General features: G+C 38.0%; 1 protein-coding gene across 1 annotated transcript in view; it reads right to left on the reverse strand.

The window, feature by feature from the left end:
- Positions 1-563: 563 nt before the first annotated feature.
- Positions 564-22,997, reverse strand: part of SLC9A3 (solute carrier family 9 member A3) — a 132,272-nt gene continuing 109,838 nt past the window's right edge. Inside the window, exons 11-16 of the mRNA XM_044665160.1 lie at positions 7,000-7,115; positions 6,004-6,133; positions 4,794-4,970; positions 3,999-4,071; positions 2,374-2,487; positions 564-811 (exon numbers count right to left, since the gene is read on the reverse strand). Coding sequence (XP_044521095.1) covers positions 564-811; positions 2,374-2,487; positions 3,999-4,071; positions 4,794-4,970; positions 6,004-6,133; positions 7,000-7,115 — 858 coding nt within the window. The remainder of the gene's footprint in view (positions 812-2,373; positions 2,488-3,998; positions 4,072-4,793; positions 4,971-6,003; positions 6,134-6,999; positions 7,116-22,997) is intronic.

A 22,997-nucleotide genomic window follows, 5' to 3' on the forward strand; every position in this document is an offset into this window, starting at 1 on the left:
CCTTGGGGCCATGACTATATTTACTTTCCTAATTCCTCATTTTAGCTCATCTCCCTCCTCACTCAAATCTGAAGGCTGCAGCTTTATCTTAAGGGTTGAAAAGCTTTCATCGAAAAATTCATTGACTATGGCAAAATGTTAGTTTCTTTTTAAATCATGTCTTAAGTAAAGTTTGATATCAAAGAAACAAATCATAGGTAGAATAAATAGAAGTGACTTAGATGAAGAAGTACATTTGTACATAGTCAGAGAAGTGCTACCTGAATGACACAAGGAAAATCAATCTGTATCTATTGGAATTGACTAAGAAAAGGCAGAACCTCTATCAAGGAAGTATCAGGGGTAGTCTCCTTAGGAGTGAATACAACATGCCTCCTAGAGAAAGAAGTCCAGCCAAAATTCAGGTTCAGATCACAGGAGAGAGAAAGGAAAAAGTACGAAATACAGTCAGAGGGGCAGAAAGAAAATTAATCTGAGGAAGAAAAAGATGAAAAAGTTTGTTAGACAGCCACAGTAGAGGAGACGTGTTAAAAAAAATATGAAGGTTGCATTAAAAAAAATTTTTACATATGTGTAGATTCTGGAAGGAAAGACCGAGGCCGCTCCTCTGGACTGTCAGCTAGCAAAAAGGAATCGACTGACTTAGTGCTGAGCCGGATTGGTGTGAGACGTCTGAAGTTGCTGGGAGAGTATGGAATCTGCACACGTGCCCTTTGTGATGGCACCACTGTCTCCTCAGGAGACAACCATGGTGGCACCTTTGTAAAGATGCTCTGGTCCTCTTCCGTTGAAAAAACAGGGTTATCAATTCCTAGGAAAGAAGGGTAATGGGAGGTCACATCAGTGCAGGGAGAGTCAAAGAATCTGCCAGTCTGCTTGGAGGGGAGCAGAAGCAATGTCGGGCCTCAAGGAAGTACAGACCCCTGGAGCTGATTCTTTCAAAGGCTAAGTGTCCAATTTGCCTCAGCACCAGGTCCTGGTTTATTTGCCTCATAGCGGGTAGTCCCTGAAAAGAAAAGGGCCACTTGCTGGTATAGCAATGAAATTACATGGACTGGATACAAGATTCCCCAGCTCCAAATGTCATGGACCAAAATCACACCACCTGGAATGATCTTACATTTATCTTAGCTCTCTTTCAATCCTTCTCTTAAATGGACCTATTGTTAAAAAGAAAAAGAATGGGCAAAAGATCTGAGTAAAACTGGATTTATTGTAAGAGCTGAAGATTACAAAACTAGGGTCTACAGACACCCAGTTTGGTCTGATACCCTGAGTTCTTAGATCCTACAGATTTTATAAGCATTGGCAGTGACTCAGTAGAGGTCATGAACAGGGCCCGGTGTTCAGAATGTAAGTTCAAAATAGATATGCTGAACAGGGTTTATGAAATAGATTTCAGGAACAGATACTTGTAATAGGGGTTAGGACCAGGGCATCCCCCCATTTGGGTGACTTGGTCATGAAATGGCACAGCTAGGAGACCAGTTTCCCCTGTCATAACATCAAGAGTGTGTGCCAAGGTAAATGGAAGTATATTTCCATTTTCTTTCATCATTGTAGCAGCTTTTAATACTGTTCCTAGTCCTAGTATATCTTATTCCACACTTACAACTTATCAAATTATTATAGAGGAATCTTCATGTGTGATTAAAAATTACTTAAATTTCTTCTTACACTATTTGAAATCAAGGAAGATCTAGTACTTAATCTTATGATTCTCAGAATGATGATCTTAGGTAAAATAAGGCTATTTCATGATAATTAGTTCCCTTCTTAGTAAATATAATTATATATTTTATATATACACACAAAAATCAAAGCTTTAAACTAGATACTTATGTGTACAATCATTTCACTCCTGCCTGACTCTTCATGACCCCTTTAGAGATCTTGGCAAAAATGTTGGAGTGGTTTGCCATTTCCTTCTCCAGCTCATTTTACAGATGAGGAAACTGAGTCAAGCAGCAGGAAGTGACTTGCCCAGGGTCACATAGCTACTGGGTGTCTGGGGCTGGATTTGAACTCAAAAAGATGAGTTTTACAAACTCCAGTCTTGGTGCTCTATTCACTTAGTCACATATCAATAATATACTCATACACATAATAAAAAAATAACTACTTTAAGTTTCCTTCCAATGCCTCATTGTGGCATGGAAATGACTTAAACTCCCCTGAATGTCCAGAAATTTACATTTCTTTGAGGCATGGACATATTTCAAAATGTAACCTCTAGGCAATCTCACTATTTGTAAGGCATTTTGAAGCCTGGACAATGTTCCCATTTTCTGCATTGCAACCTCTTTCACAGGGTTTTCTTCTCCTAAATGATCCCTCTCTCAGGGACAGAAACATCTTTACCCCTCCCCTTACCTGTAGTTGAATCTGTGGCTGTGTCTTGAGTAACATTGGCTAGAAATTCAATCCCACCACTCATCTCCTCCGCTTCATACTCATTAGTCTCTTCTGGGTCTGAAAATTCCAGTTCTAAGGGAAGGAAAAATTATGGACAAAATTCTGCATTCCAGAAACACAGGGTTGAGTTCAAGCTGGTGGCCATTCAGGACAATATCCAAAAGTATGCAGCACTACTCATGAAAAGATTGTGCAGAAGCGATAGGGATTTTCATCTTGGGTCTCTGTCCTAGAGAGGATATAACTGCTACACAATATTTCCCCAGAAACAGTCTTAACCAGGGATTGTTTTCCAGAGAAGAAGCAGACTAGTGAATCAATTTTATGGTAACATTGAACAAGGAGGAGACAGATGGTTTTGGATTAAGAACTCAGAAGGGGCTGGGGCAGCTAGGTGGCTCAGGAGATAGAAAGCCAGTCCTGGAGACAGGAAGTCCTGGGTTCAAATCTGACCTCAGACATTTCCTAGGTGGGTGACCCTGGGCAAGTCACTTAATCCCAGTTGTTTAGCCCTTACTGGTCTTCCAAAGTTTTGGAACCAATGCACAGTGTTGATTCAAAGATGGGAGGTAAAGATTTTAAAAAAAATTTGGAAGAAGGGATAGAATGGAATTCCAATGATTTTTTCTTAAATGCCACCTACCTATCCCATGAGTCCTTATCAATCCACACTTTGGATGGGTGGGGCAGGTCAGGGATGAGGGGTATAAGGGGAAAGGCAGGGAGTGTGAAAACACAGAACACTATAAAGCAAAAGAGAATTAGAGGGATGATCTATAACATTCTGTATTTGCTGAGAAGCAGAAGAATATCCTTTCTTCACTGCTTTAAGGGTCCATAGTCTCATCAGTATGGGTACTCCCTCCACCAATGGGGACTATAACTCTGACATGCCCTAGGAGATGGTTTCATGGGTTGTTGTAGCCATAAAAAAAACATTCATCACCTTTTGATGATGAGAATTTCTGAGCTGGGGCTGGTCTCTGGATGACAGACAGAGTCTGTTGCCAGTCCTATAATGGGAACTACTGTTCTGCTTGGGATGGCTTTTAAGAATCCAGAGTCCTCTTTGAGCCACAGAGTGTATCATGGCAGAACTCCAGTGGAGACTAGTGTTATAGGTAACAAAAAGACTATAACATCGTTTCTCCTTATTCTTCATGATTCCCATTCTAATAAGCCTAGATATCATAAGCCAAGGGGGGCTGGTTTTGGAAGGATTTGTAAATAGCTCCTGGGGCTAACCCACCTCACCCTATTATTGACTTGCCTTTCAACAGCAACCTTTCTTTAAGTCCTGACACTCCAGGAGGAACATGGTCATTATAGAACTGGGAAAGAGCTACTGTGGGAACCCTGGTACCCTTGCTAGGGAAGTGTACATGAGAGTTGGCTTGCTTGCTGAGAGACGGAGTGAGTTCTCCAGAAAGGATCATTTGAGCAGTTTGAGGTGGGAGCCTCTCAAGCAATACTGCCTTCCTCCCCCATCTCCTCATTCATCCTGCCTAGCAGAATCTGCTGGTGGCTCTTTCAAGAGCAGTCATAGATTCTGTCTAAAGGACAATAATTAATTAAATAATTACCTTTCTCCTTAAAGGTAAAATCACGAGTTGGGCTTTCCATTGGTATTTTCCCATTTGGTATGCTACTGTTTCTCTGTAAAACAAAAATGGAATGGGAAAAAAAAAAAAACAGCTCAAAGTTTATCAGAGACATCTTTGTTTGAGAGGAAGAGGGACTCATTACTTTAGGAACCATTGCACTGGATGCATAGGATCTTATAATAAATATAATAATGGTTGTTAATATATAGTAATGTTAATATATGTAATATACAATGATATATAATGTTAACATAGTATAACATAATAATGGTTGTTATAATAATGGTTGATGTTTTCTTAGAGCTTTAAGGTTTCCAAGCACTTTATATACATTGTATAGTTTAATCCTGACAACATAGTAATAACTTGTAGCGCTTCAAGATTTTCATATGTTATATTATTTGATCCTTGCAACAATCCTATGAGGCAGATCCTAAAACTTCTAGGAAGGATGAAATGGAAGGCTCAGAAAGGCTAAACACCTTGCTTGTGGCCACATAGCTATTAAGCATTAGAGGTAATATTCAAAAACAGGCTTTCATTGTTCCATGTCCAGCGTTCTTCCCACCATATCAACCTGCCTCTCACCTCTTCAGGGTCCATACCAAAGGACTGGCTGTGTGAGGTGAAACTACAGGTCCTCAGGAACTAAATTCCCTTGAATGGGATCAATGGAACTACCTCTTACTGACTTCTCTTCAGGAAAAAGAATGAAAGTGCTATTCCCATGTATTTTAATTTGAATACTGTCCTAGATAAAACTATGTGCCTTACCCTCTTCTGACCGCGCTCTCTCTTGTAGAGTTTGGCTGTTTTTTTGGTCTGGTTTATTCCAAGTTTGGTAGATTTGAAAGACTCTAAGCGTTTCCTCATTGTTCTGTGGAAAATTTCTTTGTCTTGTTTTTCGTCTTCATTTGATGTTAACTCATGCCGGCTGTAGAGATGTTTGTACTACAGAGAAGAAAGGGAAACAAATGAAGCAATAAAGGAACAGGTAGTTAAGCCACACTTGAGTCATGCACACAACTTCATGGGCTTTGGATTACTTATGAACCCAAAGTTACTTCACATATTTACTCAATTTCTCCTAGATGACCTATCTACGAGGGTTTCCTTCTCTCATCAACTTTGACAGAGCCATTCAATAAAATCTGCTTTGGTGCATGAAGATCTTTAATTCTGTTTTGTACTTTATTATTTCAGGAAAAATGAAATAAAAACTTATGGGCCTAAGCTGGAATAATATATGAATGAAATAAGTTTATAATCTCACTGGCTTTTGCAGAAGCAAAGGAATGATGAAACAAAATCCATGGGCTTTATTTCAGAAGTTATTTATTGATCCTCACCAACCATTCGCTCTTTTTGCACCTTTCTAATTCAACATAGAGAAAGGACCCACAGGTGCTAAATAATTTGCCCAGTTCTTATCTGTGTAGCTGCAGAAAGAAGGAAGTATAGCTTTAAAAATATAAAGATCTTTACTTTCTGTCTCAGTAACAATTCTTAAGAGTAGGCAAATGGGATTTGGAAAAAGGAAGTGTCTGAAGTGAGATTTGAACCTAGATTCTCCCAAATCCAAACCTGGAACTTTATCCACTCTGCCACCTAGCTACTCCAGAAGTTTAGCTTCGATGGAGCACAACCTTCTGTTTGCTCATGGGGTCAACCAAGAGTTTATGCTCAATGATGCAGGCAGAGTGGGCCCACTAACTCCTTCTTACCCTACTGCTCCTATCCCCATTCTAGTTACTTTGGGGTGAGGTATGGGAGGGAGAATTTAAGGCCCATGTTCAGTAGCCCTAAATTGCAGATATGTTGTGGTGAGGGGAAGGTCAGGTACCCCTTTATGTCAACTTATTCTCTGTTTTGAGAGTTATGCTGAATAGGGTTATTAATTTATTAGGCCTTTAGCCTATCAAAGAAGTCCAAAGTATCATCCCTAATAAAAACTCTGAGTATGACATATATGGTGACCATTCACCTCTTGTCTGGGTTTGTAGAGATATTGCTGCAGTGTATGGTGAGTGACAGTGTCCTCTGTATCCCGAATACTCTTTCTCCTCTGCTCCAAAGCTTGCATGTCCAGACAAACAGTACTGACATTTTCTCTTCTAAAATAGGAAGCAAACAAACAAAATATATTATTTCTCAACTACGAATAAGTATGAATTGCAAAATAACTAAAGAGCATGACTGTGCCAGGGCCTAAGGCCATGATTCTTTTATCCCTAGTCACTTTTCCTTTTAATTCATAGGCAGAAAAGTACTGCCACTGCCACTGGGTACCAAGTCAGTCAATTCTCCCTGGGTCTCATTGCCCCATTTAGAGAATGAAAGGGTTAGAGTTGGTAATGTCTCAGGTCTCTTCTGATGGAACATAATCTACTCCAGGAGCCAGGATGATGAATTCAGACACTTTCCATTGCTGCCTTTGATGCCTGCCCCCTAAATGACCTTGTTTCATTTTATTATCATGCCACAATGGAAAGATAAACACAGTTTGACTTGAATGGTCAATAAAACAACGTTTTGCATAAGAGGAAGGAGACAGGCTGGGATATTGGGTACAATTTTCCCCACTATTTCCCTTCCCTTTTTGATTGTATTTTTACTAGAAACATAACCAGGATTTGGTAGCTCAATGTAAAGTCTTCTAAAAAGGCACTCATTGATTAACCAACTGTAATGGTTGTCAGAAGTCAAAAGAACATCAGACACCAAGGAACAAGGACTCCTTTCCTTTTCTGTTGGGTTTTTTTTTCTTTTTAATTAAAACTGGTCAGTAACACTGCTAAAAGAGAAGCTTTGGGTGAATGAGGCAATTGATCACTTCAAAGGGTAGGGAGAGGTATGGGACACAATAGGCATGGGCTACCCTTGACTTATCCACTCTAAGTCTCTTCTGCTCAGGTACCCAGGCATTCATCCATCTGTCATAATTTCTACAGAAGGAAAATCCAGAGAAATGAATACTTACAGTAGATAAGAGACTGAGGCTTCTACAGTAGATGGGCGAGGAGTGCTGAAGTCCACATTGACGATGTTGTCAGTACTCGGTGAACGAATAAATGCCAGAGACCCTCTTCGCTCTCCCTGTTATGGATTTGGGGAAATATTTCATGTTAGTCAAATTGGGCAGTACCTAATATAGGTTGTGGTACTGGAAATCAGCTTTGGCCCTCTGCTAATAAGGACCAATTATTTATAAGCTCACCATCCTCTCCTCTCAGGCCACCCAATTGCCCTCCTAGGAATGAAAAGTCAATCTAATCAATATTCTGAATGACAGGTACAGTATGTCTGCAAGCCCAGAGAAGAGATGAATACTCCTACTAGACCATTTCTAGTTCCCATGATGTGAATCAGTATGGAGGCAACTTGGAAAAGTATCAAGAACCCTGGACTATGGTTTGGTCCAGTTCCAAAGCTTCCTTCTTTGTGGTATGAGGAGACATGCACTGTTTTGTCTTGGCTGCTTCTTTTAAAATAGTGATAAGAATGTTTATACAACTTGCCTCATGGAGCTTGTGTAGAAAATGCTTCATCTGTCTTAAAGTTCTATATAATAGGTTGTTATTATTGTTGAATCAAAGTGGGAACAATGGGTAGAAGATGCAATGGCACAATTCCAACTTGGTTTAAAGACATTCTCCCTAATAATGAGAATGATCCAAAAATGGAATGGGGTGCCCCAGGGGGCAGTTAGCAGGCGCTCTCACTCAGGTGCCTTCAAGAAGAGGATGGATGATCACTTATGGAGATGGAGATGGAATTCTTGGCAAGGGATGACCCAAAATCTGAGATTCTTTCATTCTGTGACTTAACCTTCTTTCATCTGGAGAACTTGCCATTTCTGAGGACTTTAGGTAGGTCAGAGAAAGCCAATGGCATAGTGTCCTTTACTATCATGACACTCCATGATTGGGGAAGGGAAGAAATACTATAATACTAAAAATGCATGACCTTGGTGGGGTGGGGGAGAGACAGACAGACAGACAGACAGACAGACAGATAGAGAGAGAGAGAGAGAGAGAGAGAGAGAGAGAGAGAGAGAGAGACAGAGAGAGAGACAGAGAGAGAGACAGAGAGAGAGACAGAGACAGAGAAGGAGGGAGGGAGGGAGGGAGGAGAGAGAAAATAGCCCAAACTAATGCAGAAGCTGTGATGTAATTCAAGTTTTTAAGGTTCTTGAACAGGCTGCTTGAACTAACCAGTTAGACGGTTAATAATTATCTAGCAAAGGAAAGAGACTGAGGGGGAAAAAGTCCATGTGGGAGAGAACAGTTCATTTTAAGCTCTTGAAAAAAATGATTGAATATATTTATTGTATGTCTTTGGTATTAAACATACATTCAAATACATATTAAATGTTAACTCTCATTTATAACCAGAAAACTATCCTATTACATTATATGAGAAAATCTTGGCTTCTACAAAGTTTTTCCTCAGTATTTAATAGTTATACAGAAGGACACCAAGAGGAGAGTAGGGTTAGACTTTGGATAAACTAAATTGGGGTACAAGGAGAAAAGTAATGCTGTGTGCACACTAATATTATTCAAACTCCAACATTTTTATTCTCATGGTTTCAGGTTTAAATGAGCATTAAAAACTACATCAAAGGAGAAAGGAAGTTACAAAAGAGTTGTGGAGGAGTTGTGGAAAGGGGAGAAGGCAGGCCAAATTTCTTTGCTTCAGTGACGGCTAAGAGTTTTAAGGAGTCATAACAGTAGGAACCTTAGGTCTTTTTTAGTACTGTCCAACAGTTATTTTCCTCTTTCCTTCTGGCAGCTTCCCCAAGCTATTAGTTATTAGAAGAATCATGGAGTCCATAGTAACTCACAATTCCAAAGGCTTGAATTCTTGCTTAGAAGCACAAGTCCCACAGATTGGTTCATGAATCTCTTTAGGATTCTAGCCAGAGCCATATACTCTTGTGCTGCTTTTTAAAAAGACATTTGGGTTAAGGCCTCTAGTCAAATCTGAAGAGCACAGATCATTCTGAAGCCAGAAGGTACCTTAGAGATTGTCTTATCCACTTCTCCCATTTTTGATAAGGAAACTGAGGCACAGAAAAATTAAATAACTTGCCCAACATGACACAGGTACTATATAAAAAGCCTGAAATGGTCCTCTAACTCCAAATCTAGTGCTCCTTTCCTTATATTTACTGCCAGCCACCTCCCAGTGCGAGTAAAGGGCATCCAAGCCCAAGGCTCCGTGTGGTGGAGCATGTTGTTCAGTAGGAGATAACTACAATCATTGTACAGGAACAGCATCAGCTTTGATCCTTGATAATTGTGACCTTTGGTAGTGCAGAATGTTCTTAGGGCTATCATAATCTGAGAGCCGCGTGAGCACTTGAGGAAGAGCAAGGATTTAATAGCACCTAGTGCCATGTGGTAGGATTTATTGTCCTTTACCAAGGCTAATCTGAGTGGGTCACAGGTTTCACAAAGGGCCATATGGTGTCTAGAATTTATGATCTTTTCCATTGTGTTTATTTAGCACCTTTTAACAAGTGGATAAAGAATGTGATAAACAGTGAACACCAAAGATGTCAAAACCTGAATGCCTTGCATTCCGCTCTAAATATCTCTCTTAGTTTTCCCTCACATCTCTAGTTTTGGAATCACTTGTCAGTACATTATCTTATTTGACCCTCACAACCACCCAAAACATGGATGGCAATAGCTCCTCACACTTATGTAATATTTTACTTTCGAAGCAACTTTTTTTCTTAGGAAATTATTTTAATTTGTATATTATTTCCCACTGTTTTCTCATCTGTAAAATGTGGATAATAATGTCATCTACCTCCCACGGTGCTGTGAGGATCAAGTAAGATAATATTTGTAAAGGGCTTAGTACAGTGCCTGGCTATATAAATAAGAGCCATATAAATGTTGGCTATTATTATTATTATCATTTTAGTTTGTGCTTTTTATAGGGTCATCGTTTAAAGCCTTCCACTGACTGGCTTCTGCTTCTTCAGCTGTGTAATGTTCTCTGCTTTAATGTAAGAAAGAACCATGTACGTGGTTCTTTACCATCTATAAATTACCTTTATTCTCTTATTTATTCTTTTCCTCTTCTTCTGTCTTCATGAAGCAAGGAAAAAGCAAAACTCTTTTAAGAAGAATCAGTGTAATTTAGTTATTTCCTCTGTTCTGAATATGGGGGGTTTTACTAGTGGTGTTGGTGCTTGGCCACATTTGGACAGTGGTGTTCTAGGCAACAAGAGTCATTTTAAATTTTGGGAATTGGATGCCAGAAGACTGTTTTACTGCTGTTGCTCCCTATATATGGAGTTTGTCCTATCTCATTCAATACATGATGGACTGATAGTCTGCTGTTGTTGGCTTTTCTCTCAGAGGAAGAGTAAAAGCTGTAAAATTTGCCTCTTCTATCCCTTGCAGGCATTAATTTCAGAAATCGCTGCCACAATTTACTGTAAGGCACCATTTCTTAATAGACAACTCTTTCAAATCACCATAGCAACCATAAGTAATGATTCCAACAGCATCTCTTATTCTTCAAAAATGGGCTGCTATGTTTCAAATTAGAGGCAAATATTATTAACAGAGGAATAGAAATTGTGATTCAAAGAGCTCAAGATCAAACAGTTACTATGTACCCCCTACACTGCTTAACTGGATAGGGATAAATAGGAAGGGCAAATTTGTCATGAACACAGTGAAATCATTCATTTAGACATTGTTCTGGCTTTGTGATCAATGGACAGGTTTCTTCATCTGAAAAGTGAGGGAGGTTCAAACAGATGCCACTTACAGTCTTTTTCAACTTGAAACCTTTTCACTGTACTTCCACTATAACTTTCTTTCTAGATTTATTATTTTTGTACTTTCTATGAAGAAGAGACTGTGAAGCCAATTGGTGATATAAGTAAGACTGCAAGGAGAATCTCTTCCTTGCTTGAAAGAGACTGTTTTTAAGCACTTTGGAAGGATTTTATTTGTTTAATACCAATTGATGTGCCATTTATGAAGGATCTCTAGTGGACTGACACTTTATTAGGGACAAGGAGAAGACTAGTGTCATTCCTTGATGAGGAATTCCTTTCACCAGATTGCTTGACAAGTTCTTGTTGATTTACAGTTTTAAAAAGTTGCCTGAAACAATGAGAGTTTATATCACTTGTCCAGGATCACATAGCCAATACTTTCAGAAGCAGGATGACATAAATTTAAGTCATCTGGATTGGATGATGACTCTTTTCCTACTATTGCATGCTACCTCTGTTAGATCAGAAAATTTATAGAAAATATGTATTTTAGAATATTTGGACAAAGTATTCTATTTTTTCAGATTACATATCAACTTGATTTAAACTAGGCTCCAATAAATTAGCATAAAGTTAGTGAGTATTTACCTCATTTGTATATGTGGCCTAACATCAGAGATGGTCACAGCTACTTGCTGATATATAAGACTTTGGGTCTAGCCCACAGGATGTTATTTAAGCCAACAAAAATGCTTCCATAAAATGTTTTTGTGTTACCAGCTAATGCAGTCATTGAAGATGTGTCATCTTATAGGGGGGAATAGAGAGTAACCGCTCACATTATGGCTCATTTTTGGAGATACCTCCAACTATAAAATGGCTCATTGATTTATTAAGTTATTATATCATCTCTCCCCAAAGAGTTACCATTTCCTTTCTACTCCCATTTCCACCAATGAAGTCACTCTATATCTTCATTGCCACATATTTGGACAAGTATGGTGGTCTTGTGAATAGTTCTCTCTGTCTATCTCTCTCCACCTGTCTCTCTTCTTCCAGTTCATCCCATATATGGCTGTCAGAATTATCTTTCTAAAACACATTTTTGTTATGTTGTACCCTGCTAAAAATCATTCTAATTTGAGCAAGTCCAAGTTCCTTATTTATTATGCGAAGCCATCCAACTTACTTTGCAAAACTGACTTTCACAGAGACATAGAATCTGAGTGGGAAAGAATATCAGAAGTTACCCTGTCCAATCCATAATGGAACTAGAATCTTTCTGTAATCCTCTTGACAACTATCATCCAACTTTTGCTTAAAGTTCTAATGAAGGGAACTCTAGTACATCTAGAAGCAGTCCTTTCCACTTTTGAATAGCTCCAATTGTTATAAAATTTTTCATTAGATCCTAAATTAATTCTTTGCAACTTTTATTTAGTGCTCTTAGTCCTGGGGTCCAACAGAAAGTCTTTAATACTTTTTCCATATGACAACCTTTCAAATACTTGAAGGCAACTATCTATTTTGTCTTTCTTCTCCAGACTAAACATCAACTACTCCTTTTGAGGAGGAAGAGCTGGGAAAGCTCTCTAAAATAAGGTGCTCTTGGGGGCTACTTGGCAGTCATGAGTGATAATACACAAAACGGGAAATGAGAAAGTCTAAAGAAAGATTTCTCCTTGATTTCTCTAACCCTGGAACATCCTAGCACATTTGAAAATGAGACAAAACTTGGGAATGTAGAACAATCCTGAATGGCTAGACATTTATTAGCTCTAGATTTTCCCCTGCCTATTTTCTTATCTTTATGACATACATACATATGGCCCTACATCTGAGTCTTCCATTCTTCATGTCAGAATATTAGCCTACAACTAGTTTTCTATTTTCTTCACCTAAAAGAAAACTCACCCCTTTCCCTACAATGATGAAGAAATATTGTCTATATGGTTTTATTAGTTTTAACCCTGTCTGGTGCAATACCAAATGATCCAGGTAGTCAGAGAAATGTTTCTGTATTTTGTTCCTGGGTCACATCTTCCAAAAGGGTCAAGTAATTAAAGGAGCAGGGTTCAGGGTGTAGCTATCACCTAGGATGGTCATGGTAATGTCCTTCTACTACATGGTGCTGGGCTTTAATTGGTCCTGCTTTTCATTTATTTAATGTTATCTTCATTAGCTTCATTTGGGCAAAATGTTCATACTATTGCTGGGTTCATTCTTAATATCACAACTTGTAAGTTTTACTTCTGATAAATACAAATGTACTGAGGGTGGAGGGAGGGGAAGGTTTGTGAAAGTAGATATGATTATCCTCCAAGGATCAGTAAATAAATGAACACATTTCATGTGCCTGTGATTCTACTGTGCTTTCTATTTAGTTAAAGAGACAGACAGCATATATGCTTAGGAGATTTGGCAAAATTATTATATTATGAACCTTCACAAAATGCTTCATGATGCAATAAAGACATTTGGAGGAAAAAAATTCTAAAATATAATGCTATTTGCAAAGGAATGACCCAAGAAAGGAAAGGTGTCATGACTGTGACTTTCCTTTTTAAGAGCCCAAATTCAAGGGCTGCTGTAATGGTAGGCTCTCTCTTCCTCTTTCATAGAGAAAAAAAGGATGACTTCTTCTGGGTCACAGAGAATAGGCCAAGGAGTGACATGCAAGTTGCACAGAGGGCAATTATGGCTCAATAGAGGAAAATATTTTCTGAAAACAAGAGCTGCCCCAAAGTGGACTCAATGGTATGTCTCGGGAATTTGGGGGTTCACAATTAAGGGAGCAAAGAGCGAATATCTAAGTAACAAGGACACTGTAGAAGGAAATGCTACTCAGGTACAAGTTGGACTAGATAATGCCCAATGTTCAATTTATTTCTGAAGTGTTTTTTTTTTTTTATTCTATCTTGGCAACCAATTGTCTCCTGTTTTCCAGGGTACCTACATTGTCTAACTCTCCTGACTGAGGCACTGGGGTCCTCTTTTAATTTGCCCACAGGAAAGACTACCTTTAAAAAATTATAGGTAACTAAGGGAAAGAATGTGAAGTAAAACAGTCCTACAGAGTACAGAGTAAATGAATTGCAGAGTAGAGATGACATTCTATGATATTCTTAATCTAGGCAGTACCGTGGATAAAGTACCAGGCCTAGAGTCAGGAAGGCTCATCTTCCTGAGTTCAAATCTGGCTTCAGACACTTATTAGCTGTGTGATCATGGATAAGTCACTTACCCTGTTTGCCTCAGTTTCCTCATCTGTAAAATGAGTTGAAAAAGGAAATGGCAAAAGAGACCAGTATCTTTGCTAAGAAAACCCCAAATGAGGTCATGAAGAGTTGGACACAACTGAAAAACCAAGAAAATGGAATTCCAAAAGCACCTTATTCCTAGTGTAATAGGAATATAGAACTTGTTACAACTAGTGTTTAAGCCTGGCCTTGCTTGCTAAGTGGTTTGTTCTGCATTCTACAGAGAAGGCCTGGTTAAAAACTGTTCAAACCAGAGCTCCCAGCTCAACTTTTTTCTTCCTTTTTTTTTTTTTTTTTTTTTTTTTTTTTTTTTTTTTTGTCAAAAGAAAATATTTTGTATCAAGTTCCAGTTCCATTAAACTTCAGATTCTCTACTTATTTGCAAGGCTGGATCAAATTCAATGTTTAACAACTGTCCCAGCCTAGGTGCTAAATTGCTTTGCCCACTCTCCTATTCACAAATATGAGCCATTTGCTGTGGCTAGAGAATGTGCACCTTTTACAGTGTCATGCTATGGTTGTTTATGACTCAATTTGGAGTTTTCTTGGAAAAGACACTGTTTAGGTTTGCCACTTTCTTCTCTAGATAATTTTATAGATATGGTCTTGCCCAAGGTCATGCAGCTAGTTAGTATCTGAGGCCAGAATTCGAATTCTGGAAGATGAGATTTCCTGATTCCAAACCCAGCACTTTATGCATTATGCCCCTACCTGCTCCTACAGTGTTATTATCCACTACAAGTAACAATACCACAGTAACATCAAATTTACATCCATAGTAGGGGAAGTGTTGTTTCATTATACTATTGTCAGCACCTTAAGGACATAACAGATCTTCCTATTCCTAGGGCAGAACAATGAGTCTTGAAGTTGGGATTCTAAAGATGTCAATAAAAATCATTGGGCTGTCATGAAAAGATGAGTATGTTCCATATGAGGAAAAACTGAGGGGGGAAGACATTCTAGCCTTAGGAGATAGCCTTGGGAAGGCACAGAGCTGAGAATAAGCACAGTGTGTAAGATTTAATGGATAGAGTACAGGTACATGCTGAATTTCCCCACCTGTCTTGTTGCTGATAATGCAAAAAAGTTAACAGGTTAATAGAGATAAAACCTACCGTGGCAAAGAATAGTATGATTGGAAAGGATAAAAAACATGGCAGCCAAGGGCCATGTTCATTGACAGCTATTTTTCCCCCCAAAATATTATGGAGTAAAAAGTTCCTGGGAAGAAAGCATGCCATTAGAGAACTCGGTGTGAGACTAAGCTAAGCCAGATCATAAGAAGAATATATGTAGATGAACAGTTGGAAGGTCAAAAAGTGGATATGAAATGGAATAGATCTTCTGGTGTTTCCACAGCAATCTAATGGCATCAGTGATAGCAGTGGAGGCCAACATCTCAACTCTAACACTATAATATTCAGTAACTCACATGGAATCCTTTAGCGAGGTATTCTTTGTAAAACTGCAAGGGAAGGTAATACAATATCACTTCCACTTGCAGATGAGGAAGTCAAAATTCAGAGAAATTAAATGACTTGCACAGGGCCACACAGTTTTATGAGTCCAAGCTGGGATATGAGTCGAGATCTTTGAGTCAAAGGCTCAAAAGAGCTCTTTTCCATGAAGCCACATTCATTTTCTCTTCATGAGGAAGTGGTAAAGGCACTTGGAGTTGAGAAGAGCAATAGTATCTGATCATATAAATACAGAAAAAAAATAATAGGCTCACAGAAACACAATTTAAAAAGCTTTCTTTTCAAGATGTCTCAAAAAAAAACTGGAATCTTCTCAAAGAATGGAAAAATTCAGAGACAATATTTTTAAATAAAAAGAAGGTGACTGAGAAGGCATCAGTAACTATTGACCTATATGCCTCCTTTCTCATCTAACAAAGTATTTGTGAGAGTAATCTATGTACACATAAAGGATGAAACTATGAGAAGGTGAACTTTGACAGATGGCAAGTTTCCACAGATTATTTTCTATAGCAGACTGTGTCTTTAGACACCAAACTGATGAGAAGTATAGAAAACAAAATAATTTTTGATTTCATTATTTGTTGATTGTTTTATAGGATTTTTTTCCCCTTCAGGCTTGTATTACCTACCTCCTCACATGATAAACACTCATGTTGTGGTCAGAAGAAGCAGTATAAGTGGTACATTCTCTGTGTAGAACTTCTAACTGAAGAACTTTAATATTGGCTATGACACATGAGAAATGTTGATACAGGGCCATCCAACATGGTGTGCCCACCTCAAAGAAGGTAATGTTCTAACAAACCACTTGTGCCTGATCTGTGGTAGTTCCTTCTACAGTGACAGCCAAATACAATGTACTCTGACTCCAAGATTGTGATATACGGTCTATTTTGAAAACGAAGGACAAACAACAACAATATCCCCCATAGGCTTGTGAAGAAAGTACTTCATAAAGCTTAAGTGTAGTGTTAAGAGTCTAGATGTTGTGCTTCCAATGTTATGCTTTTGAATTCCAATATTCACTTCACGCTACCATCTAATTGAGAATCTCAGAGTCCAATAATCTCAAGAGTGAAAAAAATAGGTTCCTCAAAGAGTAATGGAAAACATATGGTGGATAACAAGTAGCTATGGCATATTCCAAAGGTCCTTGAGCAGTCAATGTGATAGAAATCATCAATAATGCTTCACATGTGTATAGTGTTTTAAGATTTAGGAAGTGTTTTCCCCACAATAACTTTGTGAGTGAGGGCTTATAAGTATTATTTTGCCTCTGCTTTTCAAAGATACCAAGGCTTTGAAAAGTTAAATGACTGACCTGAGATCCCACAATTTAGCAATTTAGCAAGATCTGGATTGGAACCAAGGTCTCTGATGCCAAGTTCAACATTCTTTCCACTATAACCCCCTATAACCATAACAGGTATGACAAGAAAAACCAATGGGCTGGTTGTGTAGTAAGCATGAGGGATAAGAGACAGGCAGAACTGGCATTTGTAAAAGACTCTGTGGGAGACTGATGAAGTGGCATAGATAAATATAAAACAATATGAAAAGGTACAGATGAGTTACAATTTGTATGAGTAGAGGGAGTATCACAGGATAACATAATCCGGCAGTTGAGAAAGAATCTCAGAGACTCTTTTATTCCTACCCATGCTCGAAAGATCATGGATCTATTGATATATCAAAGTGGAAATATCTTTACGTACTTGTAAATATATTAGAGTTAGGGGGAGAGGTTGAAATTGGATTTGGAAGTATTCAGTACTGCTATGATAGCTGGATCAATGGAAGTGAAAGGAGAAATGAGTTTTAAGAAGGAAGAGAATAAGTCAGCAATGTTAAATGTAGCAAAGAGGTAATGATAAATACAGACTGAAAAAAAATTTAATTCAACCATAAAAAAGTCACAGTGACTTTCAATGCTACTTTGTGCATAGAAGTGTAAGAGGGGACAGAAACCATCTTACAAGGGATTAAGAAGGGATCAAAGTGAAAAAATGGAAGGAACAAATATAAACTACTCATCTGAGAACTATTGTTAGAGGAAAAGAAATAAATAGGATCATTTAAAGAGTTTTGGTTTTTCTCTTTCTTTTTTAAAATACAAGAAACCCGTGTATCTTTGAAGGGAAAAGGGAAAGTGGCTCATTCCCCCGCCCCAACCCTTTGTATTGTTTCCAAGGCTGAAGAGTGATTAGGGTTAGGTAATTGGGGTTAAATGACACAGTCACACAGCTAGGAAGTGTCTGAGGTCAGATTTGAACCCAGGATCTCCTGTCTCCAGAACTGACCCTCTATCCCCTGAGCCACCTAGCTGCTCTCTCATTTCCTTTTTGGTAAAGTTGTGAAATTGGTAGATCAGAAGAATATTATAAAAATAGCTGATCTAGATTTTAGTAAAGTATTTCACAAGTTCCCTCGTGCAATATTTTTGAAGAAATAATGGAAAAATGTGGACTTAAATGATAGCATATTTAGGTGGATTCAAAACTGATTGAATGGCCGAATCTAATTAATACAGACATTCATATATTGATGTCATCTTGGCAAAAAAATGTCCAGGGGAGTGTCTCAGATATCTGAACTTGGTCCTAGGCTGTGTGAGAATTTTATCAGTGACCTGGATAAAATCATAGATGGCATACTTGTCTAATTTTAATATTATATGAAGTTAGAATACATAACTCACACAGAGGACATGGATAGAGATAAAACAAAAAGTTCTTGACAGGTTAGATTATTGAGCTGAATTTAATAAGATAAAATCTAGCATAGAGTCTTAAACTTGGGTTCCAAGAATTAACTTCATAAGTAAAAAATAGAGGGGGTATATGTGTGTACATACACATACATACATACACCTGTATATATACACATACACATAACACATATATTGGCATGTTTTTCTTCTACTTTAAAAAAGAAATACAAAAAAATCCCTTTAACAGTTACTTTTGCCCCTTCCTATTGATTTTTCTTCCCCCCTCAACAGCTCTCAATTGAGTAGTATATGTTTTTCCCTCCATGTTTTCATGATTTGATCCAATCTTAGTCCCTTGTAATATGGCTTATATTCCCACCACTCTACAGAAAGTAGTATTGAAGGTCATTGTGGCATCCTTAAGAGTGAATTTCAAACAAACAAACAAACAAATATATATATATTTCAGTCTGTGTCTTTGGAGGTACTCACATATACATAAATATGTGTATATATATATATATAATCATGTACATATATGCATATATATGTCTCCTCATCTTTTACTTATGAAGCCAAGTTTAAATAAAATATATATGCATACATATATATTATTAAAGAGGATTTTGTGGGATTCACTATACTGCAAAATAAGTTAATGTAATATTGGGTTTCATTAGGACAGGTGTTATGTCCAAGACTCCTTTACTCTATTTTGGTCAGACTATATCCAGAGCTTTATGTTGAGTTCTGGACACCATGTTTTAGGTAAAAAATTAATAACTGGAAAATGTCCCAAAGGAAGTCAAACAAGATAGTGAAAGTCCTCATAAAAAATTAAAGATATTATGCTAGGAAAGGATTGAAGGAATAGAGAATGGTAGGCCTAAAGGAGACTTGAGTTGGGGTATTATTGATGATTTCATATATATATGAAGTGTTAACAGGTGAAAGAGGGAATTATATTGGTTTTATTTGGCCTTGGAGGGCAAAATTAGAAACAATGAGGAGAAATTGAAATGAGGCAGGTGTTGGCTCAGTGTAGAAAAGATCCTAAAATTGAGAATTATCCTAAAATGGAATGAACTGTCCTAAAGAGTGTGTGTTTCTCTTCATTAGAGAGGTTCAGGCAAAGGCTAGATGACTATATATCAGGCATATTGTAGAGCATTTGAGTCTTTCCGATTCTAAGGTAAGTGATTTTGTGTTTCTATAAGCTACTGAAAGGAAAAAACCAAAGATTCAATTCACTTCACTTCAATAAGCATTTATTAAACTCTTACTATGTATCAGGCACTGGTCTAGGTGGTAGAAATATGAAGATATAGAGGAAAACAGTCTCTATGCTCAAAGTTTCTATATGCCACTGGAATATAACATATTCTTAATCTGTTGTTGAGTGCTTTCAGTCACATCTGACTCTCTGTGACCTCACTTGGGGTCTTCTTGGCAAGGATACTAGAATGGTTTGCTATGTCCTTCTCTAGCTCATTTTACAGATGAAGAAACGGAGAGAGGGCCAGGTGACTTCCAGAGGGTCACACAGCTTGTAAGTAAGTGTCTGAGGATAGATTTGAACTCAGGAAGATGAGTTTTCTTGTCTCGAGGCCCAGTGTCCTATTCACTGAGCTACCTAGCTTCCCTTGGATAAAGAAATACAAAATAATTATGGATGGAAGAGGAAGGAACACTTACAGAAGGGTAACAAGAAAGGTCTCATGTAGGAGGCAGAGTTTAAAATGAACCTTAGAACTAGGAATTTCAAAAAAGTCAAGATAAGGAGGGAGAATATTATGAGTGTGTGTGTGTGGGAGCAATGTGCTAGGCACAGAGGGGGGAAACAGAAGAATGTGTGAGAAGGAGCTAAAGGGTGAAGGATTGCAAATGTTAAACAGGGGGCGGAATTTGTATTTTATCCTGGAGGTGATAAGCAGCTACTTAAATCCCGAAGTGGTGGCTGTGTGAATGAAGAGGTGAGCTAAGTTATGGAGAAAATCAACAAGACGCAGCAATTTCGTTATGTGAGTTCAGTGAGATTCTCCTAAGTTGTGGTTGTGAATGAATGGTAGGATGGTTGTGCACTTAAAAGAAAGAATGGTTATCTAGAAAGGCTCATTCAGATGGTGGCATGGGGAGAGGGAAGGAAAATGAGTTCAGTTTTGGACATAATGAATTTGAGATGCTTGTGGAGCATCCAAATAGTGATATTCAGATCTAAAGATGCTGATTTGGAAGTCATCTACATGGAGATGGTAACTGAACCTATAGGAACTGAGGAGATCACTGAGAGAGTGAAAATTGAAGAAAAGGTCCAACATTAAGCTTTGATTTTAGAGATACTAGGGAGAAAAGAGTTATACGGTCTCTTAAGAGGAGCAATGTCATCAGGAGCACAGGTGGAAGAGGTCAGTTAGTAGTACAGTAGATACAGTGCTGGAATTGGAGTCAGAAAGACTCATCTTCCCGAGTTCAAGACCAGCCTCAGACACTTAACTAATTATGTGACCCTGGGCAAGTCACTTAACCCTGTTTGTCTCAGTCTGTAAAATGATCTGGAGAAGGAAATGACATGCCATTCCAGTATCTTTGTCAAGGAAACTCCAAATGTGGTCATGAAGAGTTAGACATAACTGAAAAATGGCTGACTGAAGGGATGCTAGGAGTACCAGTTCTGCTACCTAGGAAATGGCAACATATACTTAGCACAATGCCTGGCTCATAGTAGGCACTTAATAAATGTTCACTGACCATAGCTATGACTTATTTGTGTGTGTGTTTCATTCTCTAACTTTATTCCATTATTCACTGTTAGGAAGTGGGTAGCATGCAAAGGTATACTGGTAAATATTTAAAAACCAGCTCTCTAAAAAGGAAAATGTATTCCTGAGACATCTTTAAGTTTAATCTTCATTATTAGCATTTTATCCATCACTTTTTTAATTGAAAATTTTTATTTAATTAATTAGTTTAGAATATTTTTCCATGGTTACATGATTCATGTTCTTTCCCTTCCCTCCAATCCCATCCCCCCATAGGCAACACGCAATTCCACTGGGTTTTACGTGTATCACTGACCAATACCTATTTCTATATTATTAATATTTGCACTAGGGTGATCGCTTAGAGTCTATATCCCTAATCATGTTCCCACCAACCCATGTGTTCAAGCAATTATTTTTCTTCTGTGTTTCTATTTCCACAGTTCTTCCTCTGAATCATAGCTATGATTTGTAATGGCAGTTTTGCATTCCCTCTAGCAAAACATGATGACCTAGGTATAAAAATGGAGAAGATGGGCAGCGAGTGATCTAGGGCCAGAACTGAGTTTACACTTGACAGAAAGTCGAAAGTTGTGGAGGTGGATGAAGAGAGCAGCCATTATGACAAACAGAGAGGCAAAGTTATCTGTAGGGAAGGAAAGTCTCTATCAAGCCAATCAGCTGCTCCTCCCATTCTAAAACAGCCTCTAGGCAGAGAGAGAGAGAGAGAGAGAGAGAGACAGAGAGAGAGAATAAGAAATGGGAGAGCTCAGTTCTTGGCTTGTTGGCTGATTGATGCAATAAACTGTGCTGACTGAGCTATTTGTTTTGGGAAGAGAGAGTGCTATGTGAGATTTTTTTGTGACTAAGCAACATGATGCTGGGGAATCTGGTAAAATGAATGGTTATCCCTTTGTATGGTTTTGTTTCTCATGCTAAGATGCCCCTGGGGAAAATTTTATGCTCTGGGTCATGCTGTAAGATACATATTTTAGACATAGTATACACAAAAGACCTGGGCAGTGATGCCTGTACTTTAAGGTCAGTGATGGCTTTGATTTGGTACCTTCTTAGCTCTTTCCTATTCATACCATTGTACTTGTGTGAAAAGCAATAGAACTCTGACAGCCATACTCAAAGTGAGGAGAGAGCTTTGGGATAGGATTCAGAAAACATGAATTCTAGGACAACTTGTCTCATCTTCTTGGGCCTCAATTTCCATGCTATGAATTGAATAACTAATGTCTTTTTCATCTCTAAAAACCTGTGACTCTTTTCCCCAATCACCTTAGGAAATAAGTTTAATGGTAAGTCTGGGTCAAAAGACTAACAGAGCATTTTAAGTTTTTGAGCATAATTCCAAATTGTTCTCCAAAATGATTGGATCAGTTTTCAAAGAACTAGGAATTGAAGGGATGCCCATCAATTGGGGAATGGCTAAACATGTTATGGCTTATGATTGTGATAGAATACCACTGCACCTTAATAAATGATGAGCAGCTCAATTTGAAAAATGGAAAGACCTACCTGAAATTATGAAGAGTGAAACAAATAGAACCAAGAGATCATTATATACAGCAACAGAAATATTGTTTTAAGAATGACTTATGTAAGTCCACTTTCAGAGAGAGAATTGATAAATAGAAACAAGGAAGACAGTTTGCCTTATTGTCAAATGATGCCTTCATCATTTGGGGATGAGGGAAAGGAGGAAAGGAGTTCCTAGTTACCTGGGAATCTTAATTTAACAAGCAAACAAATTAATTAAAAAATTAAAAAATTATGACTATGAAAAGAAATTATTCTGGTGTCAGAGATTGGAACTGAGTCTGGTGAAGTTAGAAAAGGATGTGAGTGATAATATATGTATAACCTGGATCAAATTGCTTGCCAGCTCTGGGAAGGGGGAGGGTGACAATTTGGATCATAAAGATTTAGGAAACTTATGTGGAAATGTGTTATTATATGTAATTGGTAAGATAAAATATCTTTATTAAACAAGAAAAAAAGAGAAGGA

This window comes from Gracilinanus agilis, chromosome 1, assembly GCF_016433145.1.
Source record: "Gracilinanus agilis isolate LMUSP501 chromosome 1, AgileGrace, whole genome shotgun sequence".
Taxonomy (NCBI): Eukaryota; Metazoa; Chordata; class Mammalia; order Didelphimorphia; family Didelphidae; genus Gracilinanus; species Gracilinanus agilis.